General features: G+C 51.8%; 1 protein-coding gene across 2 annotated transcripts in view; it reads right to left on the reverse strand.

Moving 5' to 3' along the window:
* MASP1 (mannan binding lectin serine peptidase 1) overlaps positions 1-11,061 on the reverse strand; it is a 23,498-nt gene extending 12,437 nt beyond the window's left edge. The window contains exons 1-6 of one of the 2 annotated variants that reach the window (XM_008644563.2): positions 10,772-11,061; positions 8,652-8,877; positions 1,707-1,884; positions 1,315-1,446; positions 642-838; positions 189-336 (exon numbers count right to left, since the gene is read on the reverse strand). In XM_008644563.2, coding sequence (XP_008642785.2) covers positions 189-336; positions 642-838; positions 1,315-1,446; positions 1,707-1,884; positions 8,652-8,877; positions 10,772-11,031 — 1,141 coding nt within the window. In that variant the 5' untranslated portion in view covers positions 11,032-11,061. The remainder of the gene's footprint in view (positions 1-188; positions 337-641; positions 839-1,314; positions 1,447-1,706; positions 1,885-8,651; positions 8,878-10,771) is intronic. The other variant, XM_017727040.1, reaches the window with a different exon arrangement.
* Positions 11,062-12,710: the final 1,649 nt, after the last annotated feature.

Below are 12,710 nucleotides of genomic sequence, written 5' to 3' on the forward strand. Positions count from 1 at the left end.
TAGGGAAAAAAGAACCCTTTGGAAGGAGGGCTCTGTGTAGTTTTATGTCTCTCCTCTTGTGATTTCTGAAACAGATCCTTTCTGGAGACAGGGTCATGGACCACCAAACTCATGGTGTCCACCTGCAGGCTTTATAAAGCCCTTCCCATTCCCAAGCCCAGCAAACAGAGGAAAGCAGCAGTAATTACCAATTGCTGTGTATGACAATTTCCAGCCCCTGTTCTCTCCAGAGTTGTCACTGTGGAAGCGGATCTGCACGCTGTTGGTTTGGGTTTCAATGCGTCCTGGGGACTTTTCTCCACAGAAAGGTCCAAACTCCTTTTGGCCTGCTTTGATCTGCCAAGGCAAAGATGAGTGGGTGGTTTGAAAGGGCTCTTTGATCCCTGAGGGCAAAGGATGAGGCTGCAGTGGGGTCAGTGGGGTTCTAACACCATGTGTTGGGGGGATGTAAACAGAAAGAGGGTCACTGTTGGCTAAAAGGGTCCCAAGCAGATGTGATAAGACACAGGGTTCAACAGAGCACAGAGCTCCTGCTGATTCCATCACCCCTGTTTAGACTGGGGTGATTTTGATCCCATCACCAGGGCACTGGGGACGCAAAAGGCGAGTGAGAGAGGAGGAGTGTGCAGAGCCCAGCTCACCTTGATGTGGTCATATGGACAGGTCACTTCGGGGTGGTCTTCCACATCAAAACTGTCCTCAAAGTTCAGGGTGATGAAGAAACCCTCCTCCAGCTCAATCCGGTACAGGCAGTCCGAGCTCTTGGGGTAGGGGCTGGGGAAGTCGGCGCTGGTGATCACCCCATTCCTCTGGGTGTAGAGGTTGTCACTGCACTCCACTGAAACACAGCCATGGCTCTGTCAGGGCCCTGGCAGTCATGTTCCAGCCCTGACCATACTCAGGAATCCTCCCAGTGGAGTGGGGTCTGTTAGGTGATCCATGGATTCCACATATTGGTGCGTGGATCCCAAATATGTGTCCATGGAAGGAGAATCTCACACAGCCAACTTCCAAATATGCCCATGGCACAGAAGCCCTGGGCTGAGGGCTAGTCCCAGCTAATCTACGATACAGATTCAGAGCAGGGACTAAACCTTTTAATTTCTCTGACTTGAGGAGGTCTCTAGAGCTTAGCTGAGGAGCACAGCCCCTGGGAGAAGGAGTCCCAGACTACTGATTTCTAGGGGAAGAGGCACCTCATCCCTCCTGGGAGCAAAAAAGGGCTGTTTTGCTTGTGTTTGGTAGGCCCTTTTCAGAGATTACCCAGGGACCCTCTGTGTGCCCATCCCTGTGTCTGGGCTGTGCCTGTGGTACCTTTGCAAGTCCTGTTGTCGGAGTGGAGGATGTAGCCGAACCTGCAGGAGCAGTAGTACCCGCCAATGTAGTTGTGGCAGTAGTGGTCACAAGCCAACTCCTCATCACTCTTCTCCAGGCACTCATCCACATCTAGAACGGAGATAACAAGGAAGGCAGGTCACCCTGCAGCTCTCCACACGTCACTTCCCGTGGGGACATTTGCCACTACACTGAGAAATCTGTTATCCTATGTGGTGGGTCACATGAGCACCCAGTGAGTCCCACATGGCCCAAGGGCTGCACAGGAGTTCTTCTTTTGCCAGGGAACCCAAGGCTGACCTGGACTGTGATCGTTACAAGTTTGCTACCCTGTCCTACAGGCTGGCCCTGCAGGCTCAGATGCTGCTCACCCACGGCGGTGTAATGGGCATCGAAGCCGGTGAAGCGTTCCTCATTGGAGAAGTCAGACCTGAAGGTGAGCCCCATATAGGGCCCTGGGGACAGGATCACTTGCTGTCCTGGAGCCTGCTCTGTGTCCGTCGTCTCCCTGCCACAGAAGGTTGCCAGCTCCTGGTCCTCAGTTTCAATCTGTTAGCAGAAAGAAGGGGTGAGCCCAGAGAGCCTGCTGTGTGTTCCCTGGGGTGGTCAGGCTGGGACTGGAATCATCCTCTGTATCCAGGAGCTCACACCTCTGCCTGTGCTTGCCCAGCCTGTCCCCTGTCAGGACTCACCAGTGTCTCCTTGGGGCACAGGGACTCAGGTCTGCCTGCTCTGCCTGGAGGCACCTCTGAAGCAGATGCTGAGAGCAGGTAGCATCCAGGATGTAGGGAAGAGCTGGGGGGTGTAAGGGGAGGATGCAGGGTAGGAGCCCATTTGGGAGGTGGGTAGGGACATGGGGAGGTGGTGCAGAAGAAGGGGTGTGAAAATTGGCCCTGAGCTGTGTCATTCCCAGTCAGAGCTGTTGGTACCTGAGATGCTTCCCCTCACCTCTTCCCATGGCTCACTGATCCACATAGCAGCATCTGCGTGAGGAGCCTAGAGGAGTCCCAGCCTATTGGTTTTGCATCAGCTCAAAGCAGCAGCTGTAATTTGTTTCTGTCCCCTGGGCTGCCTTTGGACAAGCTTGGTCCTGTCCCTGCCACCCAGGCTCTCTGTCTGGCTCCAGACCTGTGGTTCCAGGCACTGCTGGGACTCTGACCACACACCCCGAGGACTGAGGAAGGGGAGTGATGTGCCAGGGTGCCCCGTTTTTGTATCAGCATACTCAGTATTCTCTATGTACATCCCTTTAAAACACAGCCTTATCTGTGCCTTAAAGTACTGTAATCCCTGCAGGAAAACTTCCAATTTTCCCTGGAAACCTCCTCCTTTCCTTTTTCCTCACCGTTTTCTCCTGCATTGATCCATCTCCTTCTCCTACACATCCCATCCCAACCCCTGTCCCAACCACGACCTCTCCCAGGCAGTTCCCAGCACCCTGCCTGCTTTGCCCCAGGGGATTTGAATATGAATAAGCCTCGGCAGAGGAATGTGATGGACACCACCAGCCAGCCTGCCACTGCTCATGCCAAGCCACCGCTATAGAGGCTGTGATGAAGTCTGCAGCCCCCCGGCACCCCCCCAGCACATGCCTGGGGAAAACAGTCATCTGCTCGGGGCCCATGGGGTCCTGGAGGTGTTGGAATGCTGTCCCCAGCTGGCTTGGCCTCAGCAAGGTGAGACCCTTCTCTGACTCCATCCCTGTCACCTAGAGACCCTCAGGATGTGCCTGCTGGGGAGGGTCTGGGGCTGAAAGGGAAATTTCCCAGAGCTGAACAAACAGGCGGAAACTCGTTCACACCAGGGAAAGCCAACATGGAAATGGCAACTCAGCATGCCTTGACATTGCCTCCAGATATTTTCCATCCTCTCATACAAGCTGGAGCTGGCCAGAAAAGAGAGACACTTTCCGATGATAAATTTTGGGAATTTCAAGAAAAAACACGCACCCTGCTTTGGGGACAAAAACCCAATTGAATTTTTTTATTTTTTGTAACAGCATTCTGGGGCAAAAAAAGAAAACAAGTAATTTGTGCTCCATCTGGTTTCAATCCGTTTGAAATATACTGTGGTGCTTTAGAATTGCTTTTAAATCTGAAAGATTGTTTTGAGATGAAATACTGTTTCAGACTGAAAAACAGGAGTGCCATCACCAAAAGTGAAGGAAAAAGGCATTTCAGCCCTGTCGTTCAGACTTGGCCATGCCAGCACACAGGACACAGCCTCTTCCACAGAAAATGCTTTTTCTTAAGGAAATCTGTGGGAAGGAGGAATTTCCAGCCAGCTGCTCTGTGTGGGGCTGGTGGCTGTCACCTCTGCCAGGACTCAGCAGCCACCGTGTGAGCTCCCATCGCTCTTCCTCAGCCCCAGAGAGCGCAGGACCTGGAGCACAGCATTCCTGAAGTGCGGGAAAGTCTTCCCGGTGCCCTGTGTCTCATCTCGAGGATGCTCCAGCCATGGGGCCAGCCCCAACGCTGCCCCCAGCATCCCTGGATACAGCCCGGGAGCAGCAGGATGGGGCCCTGGAGAGCTGTGCTTTCCTCACTGGAGGTATCACAGCCCCTTATCTGAGACGGGTCCCATGCCCCGAGCCACAGGGAGCAGAGGCAGCCCTTCAGCAGTAAACTAAACAGAGAGGTCATCATCCCTGGTTAATATTTGCTGCTTCTGCTGGGGACTGTATACTTTTTTGTAGATCATTTACATCCAGCGAGCAGGCTGGTAATTAAATCCTGGTTGTTTGTTTGGAGTTTCTCCCTCTCGGGTCACGATGTCGACGTTTTCACTAGAGAAGATGTGTCCCTGAGGGAAATATCAATTGCCACAGAGAAATTCCCTATAAAAATACGCTGAAAGAATCCTCCTTTGAAAAATAAAATATAGTGACACCCTTGTGCCTTAAATTTATCCTTGCCAGTGTCTCCTGCTGTCTTCTCTGTTTCTTCTTGTATCCTCAGTCCCTGATTATGACTTCTGCCCTTCTGGATGGAGGCAGATTGGAGTTCCTCCCTGACTGTTGCCCTGTCCCTCTGCATTTTGGCTGGTGCTGTGGCGAACGGGTGTCCCAGGCTGTGGGGCCCCTCTCTGCCCCACCCTGATTTCCGCCCTTCGGGGCAGGAGCTGGGATGCCCTGGCTGGCAGGAAAAAAGGGCTGCCCCAGGGCATGGGCTGCTGGGGATGCACTGATGTTCCGGAGGTGCCTCCTGCAGCCATGGGGTTAACGAAATGCCAGAAACACCGAGAGGGATTTGGCCCGGCAGCTTGGTGTCTGCTGCCGGAGAGGAGCAGGCAGTCGGCAATACGGAAACACAGCCGCCACCCGCCCCCCCTCTCCAGCCCTCCAGGAATGCACTAATTGGACTCGTGAAGGCCAAACATACCAGTTGTAATATATATAAATGGCTCATTAGGCAGAGAAATCGCAGTGCTGGGCTGAAGACACTGGGAACATGACATGGGCAGGAGATGCTCAGAGCCAGGGCAGGGCATGAAGTGGCCCCCGCCGAGCGGCCCCGCAGAGCGTGGCAAAAGGCAACACCCAGAGCAACGGGGCTTTTTTTCCCCCCAATGCTGCTGCTACTCACTGTTGGGAATGAAGCAGCGACAGCCCCTGCAAAAGCCTCTATCTAAGTCTCCTGGAGATCCTCTCCCCAAGATACATCACGGGTCCTTTCATATGCAAACATGAAATTGCCCTGAATTTCCGCGGGAACACACGTGGCAGCCCTGCCATGGGGGACAAAGGAGGGTGGCTGGTTTTCTGTCCTGTGGATTTAGCTTGGTGTCCAGAGACTGTGTCCTCCCGCATGGCAGCTGCACCCACATGTCCTATTTCTGGGCAAGGCCTGTTCCTTGGAGGGGCTGCGGGTGAAAAGAGACCCAGGCAGGATGCTGGGGTCCTGCAAGAGCTGCTGACTTGCTCCCATGACTGGTCCTACTCCTTTCCCTGCACTGGGGGTAGCTGGTCCCCAGTGGCACAGGGGAATGGCCAGTGCCACCAGAGACCTCTGCACAGAGCTACCAGGAGGGGACAGACAAGCAGAAAAGTCCTGAGCTCTCCCTTCCTTCCAGCTGCCTCCTGGGGTTCAGTGCTCCTTTTGGGACCCCACGCTCCCAGGGAATGAATGACCCCCTGGCTGGGGCTGGCTGGCAAGACCAAAAGAGGATGCTCTCCTCCTGAACCCACAGCTCATGCCAGACCTTGATTTGTGCTTTTTCTCCCTCGTTTAAGCACAGGAAGGTGTACATGGGTCCTGTGCACCCTTCTTGCAGCCTCAGACTGGGCATGCACTGCCCTGAATGAAAAACCAAGCTTGTTCCCTGGTCCTGCATGTCCCCCTCCAGTGCCTCATCAATCACTGTCAGGGTGTCCCCCCATCTTCATTCCAGTGAAGGAGCTGCTGTAGATGGCTGCCAAGCTCTTGGGGGCTGATTTCATTCCAGGGCTTGACTGAGCGATGTGCAAAACCTCATTAACAGGTCCCCAGGCTCAGATTCCTCTAATAAACTTGGGGATTTACTCATGAAGGTCCCTCAGAAGCCAGGATTGCATCACCCATCTCCCTGCCTCTGCTACAGTGCTCCTCAGTGACACTATTCGAGTCACTTAACCTGATTTCCTGGTCAGGGCTGTGGCTTTTGGGATGTCCTGGGCCAGTGCTGGAGACTTGTGTGCCAAAGTGTTCATGGCTGGGTGATCCCAGAAAGGGGGTCAAATCATGGTGAGACCCTCTGCAAATGAGGAACCCCCAAATCAGTTCCCTGTGGGCGGTGATGAGCTGGGCAGAGCCTGCTGAGCAGCATGACAGAGGGCAGGAGCTGTAAGCCCAGGGTGGATGGCTGCTCCATCCCTGTTCCCACGAACCTGGCAGGTGGCTGAGAGGAGCCATGCAAAACCTGAGGAGAGGCTGTATCCAACGTGCTGAGGGCCAGAGTTTGGCTTCCCAGCATGTGACTGGTGTTTTCTACCTGCATGGGAGGCTTCTCCAGGTGGGTATTTTGGGGATGGCTGTTCCTCCCATTCCTCCTGGCTCTCTTACTTACTGAAGTGCCACTCCCGGTCTCTGCCATCTCCATTTGCACAAACAAGCCTCCCATCCTGTGAGCATTTCTTTAGGAGCCACGTTCTTTTTATATATATACACACGCGCACGCGTGCATGTGCACATATATAAATAAACAGCTATTGTTTTAATTAGCCATTGTTTCAGAGCTCTGGAAACTGTTCCCTTCTGCAGACCACCCCGAAGGCAGAGGTCTATGCCAGTTTACAGCTCGGATCACCCTGAGCTTGCCACTTGGGATGAGCTTCTACACTGCTTTGGAGCTCCGGTGTGTGGGCAGCCAAGGAGCAAGGGAAGCAAAGACCAGGGCACAGGGGCTTTTTGCCTGTCCTGAGCTGAGTCCCCACCTGCTCAGCCCCTTTTTAACCTTCTTATGGCAGTCAAGATGATGAAGACCCTGAACAAGCAAGAAGGTGTTTCTTCTCACACACAGAGGCATATAACCATATATTTAACCTGTGCAACTCTCTGGCATGTGGTGTTGCAGAGTTTAAAGTTACCCATGAGCTCAGAAAGCAATGGTACAAATTCATAGATGGGGAATCCATTGAGCACTGTGGAACACAGAGATCTGCCTGTGTTTCTGAGCTTCCTCACTGGGACCAGCAGAATATTACAGAGAATCACCTGTATGTACCAGGTCTGTAGTCACATTCTATAGCCATGCACTGTGGCCTGTGTCAAAGAGTGGGCTGATACTGTTTTTACACCTTGTACTGGTGCAGACAGAGCTGGACACACAAACCCAAGGAGGAAAATAGCCACAGAGTCATTCACTGCTGTCCTTAATGTTTTCTAAGCCAGTGGTTTAGTAGCATCAAGATTGCACCCTTACCCAGAAGAGTAACCTCTGGATCTCCCGTAATCCATCCATTTTCATCACTCCTCAAATGTAATTCTGTGGCGGAGGCTCCGCAAGCCCTGAGCAAATTTATACAGCTGAGATCTAAATCCCTGTGAAAAATACCGCCTTCTTATGGAAATCCAGCGGCAGGGAGAACTGTGGTGCCAAGTTGGCACCGTGGCCAAATAACAGGGAGCCTTATGAAAAAGGGAAAAAGAGCAGGGGATGAAGGCGGGAGGAGGGGTAAAGCTTGGAATGGGGAAAGTTTCCAAGAAATCTGTTCCTTGAGCTTATTGGGGTTTTAAAGCAATATATCTCTATATATGTCCCTGGCCCTTGTGCTTGGAGAAGATCCAGGAGAAGCAGAAAGAACTAATCAAACCTCAGTGAGAGCTGTTAGTAGCAGAGTAAGTGCCAGCACAAAGGGGAAATTAAAGCAGGGAGCAACAGATCCTGGAGGAAAAAACACACAAATGTTTGCTTTGTTTCCTTAGGGCAAGAATAAAAAAATAATTTCAATTATCTGGCAACTAGCACCAGGGCCAAGTTCTGTGGTTGCAGACCTGGGAGCAAGCTCCACCTGCCTCTGTGAGGAGGGGGAGGGTGGAGCTTCTGCTGGGTGATGGTGTAAGGTATGTTCAGCCAGGCAACCCTAAAAAGCATCTGCTTGCTGCTGCTGGTCTGCCAGAAGCACCACACTTAACCATTTTCAAAGATGTGGAGAGCCCCCCTTGTCCTGGATGTGAAGGAGAGCCCTGCTTGGAGAAATCTGTGGTGCAAAGGCAAGGCTGGTCTGTGGCACTGCAGTGTGTGGCCACCACAGTTCTGGGTGGGTTACTGCCCAGGAGTGAAGCAGACTGAAATATTTGGAGGTTTTAGCCATGACAGCTCCCTGGAAACCTGCACAGCAGCCTCAAGCTCAGGTCTAACCTTTCCCTTTTGCTTCCTGTGGGGCTGGACAGGGTGTCCCAAGAGCCTACAAGGCATGGCCAGGAATGCAGGCTGGCTGCAAGAGGCACCCACAGCCATGGCCTGACAAAGTGTGCCCAGCTCAGGGGCCCTCCTTGCTGGCATCAGAGTGGCACAGGCTGGTGTTTAGCCACAGGTGTTTTATCAGCCCATAGGTGTGAAAATCCCATTGGGTGCAGTAAGAATTAGGAGCTGAAACAGTTTCAGAAATCTGTTCCTCTGTGGGTAAGCTCTGACTCTGGTGTCCCACTCACTGTAAGTCCAATGGATGCTGCCAGCTTACCTGTGTTCTCCCTGTGGTCCACTGGACTGACAACTCCTGAGCCCAATAAAAGAGGGAAAACTGTCTTGTCTCCAGCTTTTCCAGCACTACCCTTTCTCAGCTGGCCAAGCAGCTCTGCTGTCTACCCCACCATCTGCCCTGAGATCTCACAGCTCACCTTCACATAGTCGTATTCACAGAGGTAGGATGACTCCAAGTCAAAATGCATGAAGTACAGCTTGATTTTAAATCCATCAGGCACAGAGATGTTCCATGTCATTTCCGAGTCGCTGGGATAGGAGTCGGGGAAGTTGGGAGACTGGATCTCCCCAAACATGTCTGTCAGCTCCACGGCATCTGCCACGCAGAGCAGCAAGGCACAGAAGGGCCAGGCCAGGGGGTACCTGGAACACACATGTGAGGAGATGAAATGAAATTCTGGCAGCGACAGCACCTGTTGAAGGCTCATCTCCTTTCCCAAGTGGATCCTGCGAGAGGAGGTGCAGCACCGTGGCACCATGAGCAGCCCCTGGGAGGTGGAGGTGGGAGCTGCATGTGGCTCCCATGAGGGGAAAGGCCCTTTGAGAGGTGGGTGCCACAGGTGCCACATGTGATGCAAAGGCACCTCCACAGCCCCCAGCCAGCTTGAAGTGCCATCAGGAGCTCAGTGTTTCCCATGCTTCTGGGAGCAGCAGCCATTGGCAGCCCATCCGTTAACTACTGGAGCTCTGGTGGGCAAATCTTCATTTAATGGAAAAATAAACATAAGGATGCTTAATAAAATAATGATGCTTTCTAAATTGGTTTAATGAAAACATCATGGCAATAACTGCTAAGTATCATTATTATTATTAGTACTGCTTAGCCTCATCCTGCCAAATCGGGATTATTAACTCTCAATAAACAGCACACATCTTTGCAGCTGGGCAAGGATGGAACCAGGCCCCAGCAGTGCAACCCACCATGTTACACTCTACTTTCTTTCCTCTTTTTTCTCTTTTCTTGTCTTGTCTTGTCTTGTCTTGTCTTTTCTTTCATTTTTATTCCTCTTTCTCTTCTCTTTTTTTTCACTCCAAATGGAGAAGCACACAAGGGCTGAGATCCATAGAGGAGTTTTGTCATCAAACCAATCTTTTAAAAAATCTCGGCCTGAAGAGTTTGTCCCAGCTTGTTACCAACTTGTTTATCCCAGAGAGAACAGGTTAATCTGTGGTGGTCCAGCTGACTTCCCACCAGCCTCGAGCTTCATTTGACATGAAAGGGAGCATAGACTCTGTGCAAGGAGAGAACACCACCCGTGCTGGAGGTGTGAACACAAAAGCCGGTGCTATTGCACAGGACCCAGAAAGAGGAGCAGACCTCAGGCTCTTTACACATAGCAGAGCATACAAAGGAAAAGAAACGTGCAGGAAATAAGAGCCATTAGAGATGAAAATTTCTAAAATAGGCACTAAGGCCTGGCAAAGGCTTGTAGGTGTGTACAACAGACATTGGAACTACTCACACACACACGTACACCTGATTTCAAAATCAGGGCTTGATTTAGATATTCTGGTGAGGAAATTGAAGCTGCATTAGTGAATTATTTTTAACCTGTCTGTGTTCCTTCAAAACCAGGGCAGAAAATTTCTGGGGTTCATTTGTGTAGCGCCATCACTTTTCTCAGCTCTTCATTACAAAGAATAGTAAATGGGAGCTGAGAAATTTGGGTTGATTTTTCTTTCAAGCAGAGTGAGGTTGAACATGCCCTTTTCTGACAGCTTTTCTGAAACCACAAAAATGTGTGAAGGGAAAAACTGTTACTCCTCTGGTCACAGTACATACATGGGGCTGGATGCTGAGCTGGTGTAAATGGGCATCACCTCCTCCATTTCAACAGGCTGTTTTCTTGTGTGGCTCTGCTTTCCCCTAAGCGGGGGAGGCAAAACAGCGTCAAACTTCTTCCCCACGACAGGAAAGTCTTAACCTCATGTGAAAGTGATAAATGACCGTGGCGTGCACAGAAACCTGAAGCCCGTGCAGCAGGTCCGTCCTCGCTCGCACCTTTTCCCCTCGGCCGTGGGAGAGCGGTGCCCACGCCAGGATGTCCCTTTGCCTTTGCCGGGATGCCGGCGTGCAAGCTGGGCTGCGGCACGAAGCCGGGGCATGAGCAACGCCTTATTCGCTCACGGATACGGGAACTGGAGCCGCGGTCATCATCGAGAAACCTTCCTCAGCAGGACGGCCCCCCTTGCTCGGCCGTGCCCTGAGACCACGGGGTGCAGGAGCCCGGGGTCAGCCCGTCGCGGAGGTACTCACCTCATTTTGCTGCTGGGAGAGTTTCCCGGCGGGTTTGGTGCGGAGGATTGATGGCTCGCTCGCGGGGGACGGCTTTGCCTCTTCCCCAGCGCTCCGCTGTCCGCCTTATCTCTGTCCGGAGATTTGCGAGCGTGTGTGCGCCTATGTGTGTGTGCGTCTGGAGCTGTCTGGCATTTTCCATGCAGGTCACGCCTTCCCGTGCCTGCAGCCGTTCCCCACATCCAGGCAGGCAGCAGGCAGGCAGGCAGACCTGCCCGCATCCGAGCCCTCCTCCCCGCCCGCCTCTCCCTCCTCTCCGCCGCGGGGCTGCCCTGCGCTCCAGCATTCAGCGGAGTTTTTGTCTTCCCTAATCTCCAGAGTTTTGTGTGTGTGTGTGTATGCCCATGCACATTGTGTTTTCTCTCTCTCTTTTCCCCCCTCACTGCCTGCTTTGCCAGATGGCAAAAATTTGCCTCTCAATAGGGTCTGAGGCTCCAGCAAAAACAGAAGGCAAGAATGTGTGAAAAAAAAACCTGTGCGGGGATAAATAGCTTTAGTGGCGGTGCTGCCGCTGGGATCGGCGCTCGGGAATTGCTTTCAGCATCTCTGCTTAGTGCTGAGCAGCGTTTGGGATGGGGATCTGGCTTCCAAGAAACTTTGGAGTTGTGACAGTCCAAATAAAATCAAGCCCTAATTTGCATCCTCCTCTAGAACTGAGGAACTGCCGGATTCAATATTTTGTCCCAGGGCAAAAGAGCAGCTTTAGATGTGGACTCTGCTCAGGAGTGAGAACTTTAAACACTTAAGTTCCCGGTTTTGAGCCTGATTCCCTCCCTTTCAGGAAGCAGGTAAAAACATGAACACTCCCCGCCAAGCCACAGGAGATTTATCTCCCCTCCCTGTGCCAGGCACAAACCAACCCAAACTCCCCTGTCTGCATAGCTAAGTGGGAAGAAGATCTATCTGGGCTGCAAATAAAGGAATAATAGCATGTAGGACGCCAAAGGATGCAAGCGACTCCCTCATTCAGAAATCGCCTTGGACACATGAGGAGCAAAACTTTAATAGCTGTTCACCAACTTCAGCTTGAGCTGGTTAATGTAAACCCCGCAGACATCCACTGGCAGGCACGGATACACAGGCGGCATGTTAAAAGGCACACAAAAACAAGAGCCGGGAAGAGGCAGGGAAACAGGGATGTGCTGGCACCACTCCTGGAGCAGCAGCTCCCAGCCCTCCCGGACTCCACAGCTCGCTGATGTCAGGCTGTGGCGCTGCTGTTAAAGGGGCGATGGTACCTCCAGCCTCTGCACGGGCTTTGCCCCTCCAGCAGTCCTGGAGAAGCTGGGAGGGAAGGGGACAGAGTGAAAAAAAGGTAGAATTTTCTTTTTCCATTTCTTGTCTTTGTGTTTTGGGGGTTTATGGTTCCTTGGCTTCCCGTGCAGAAGCTGCTTCTCTCGTTCCCATGAGTCTCTCATTTTGCACTGAGAAAGAAATGGTACCTAAGAGACACAGTGAAATAAAATAGAAAAATATGGGTGGAAAAGCACCAGAAAAACAGGAGAAAGGCCCTGAGTACAGGGAAGATCTCAGTCTGCCATAATTTGTAGCTGTATTTGGGAAGTTTTAACAGCTTATCACTAAGCAGACATGAGCTCTCACTCATGCTAACACACCCAGGCAAGCTGATCAAACTAATTAATATGTAAGCAATGTGTCAAATGCAAGGATTTATTTTTGAAGGCAAGTGTGGTCTTGTCTGAGCCCTGAATACACTGTGATCTATTTTTTCCCTGCCTGTTCTGCAGGGTGGGTCCTTCATGCATTCGTTTTTCCATCAAGGCAGCCTTCTATAACTTTTTGGAATGGCTTCTCTAATTCAGGGGCAATGTTAATTCTGAAGTGAGATTTTCTTTGCCTGCTGGTGCTTCTTTCAAGACAGATCACCTCAGGTTAAAGT

This window comes from Corvus brachyrhynchos, unplaced genomic scaffold (genome assembly GCF_000691975.1).
Source record: "Corvus brachyrhynchos isolate BGI_N302 unplaced genomic scaffold, ASM69197v1 scaffold162, whole genome shotgun sequence".
In the NCBI taxonomy this organism is placed as follows: Eukaryota; Metazoa; Chordata; class Aves; order Passeriformes; family Corvidae; genus Corvus; species Corvus brachyrhynchos.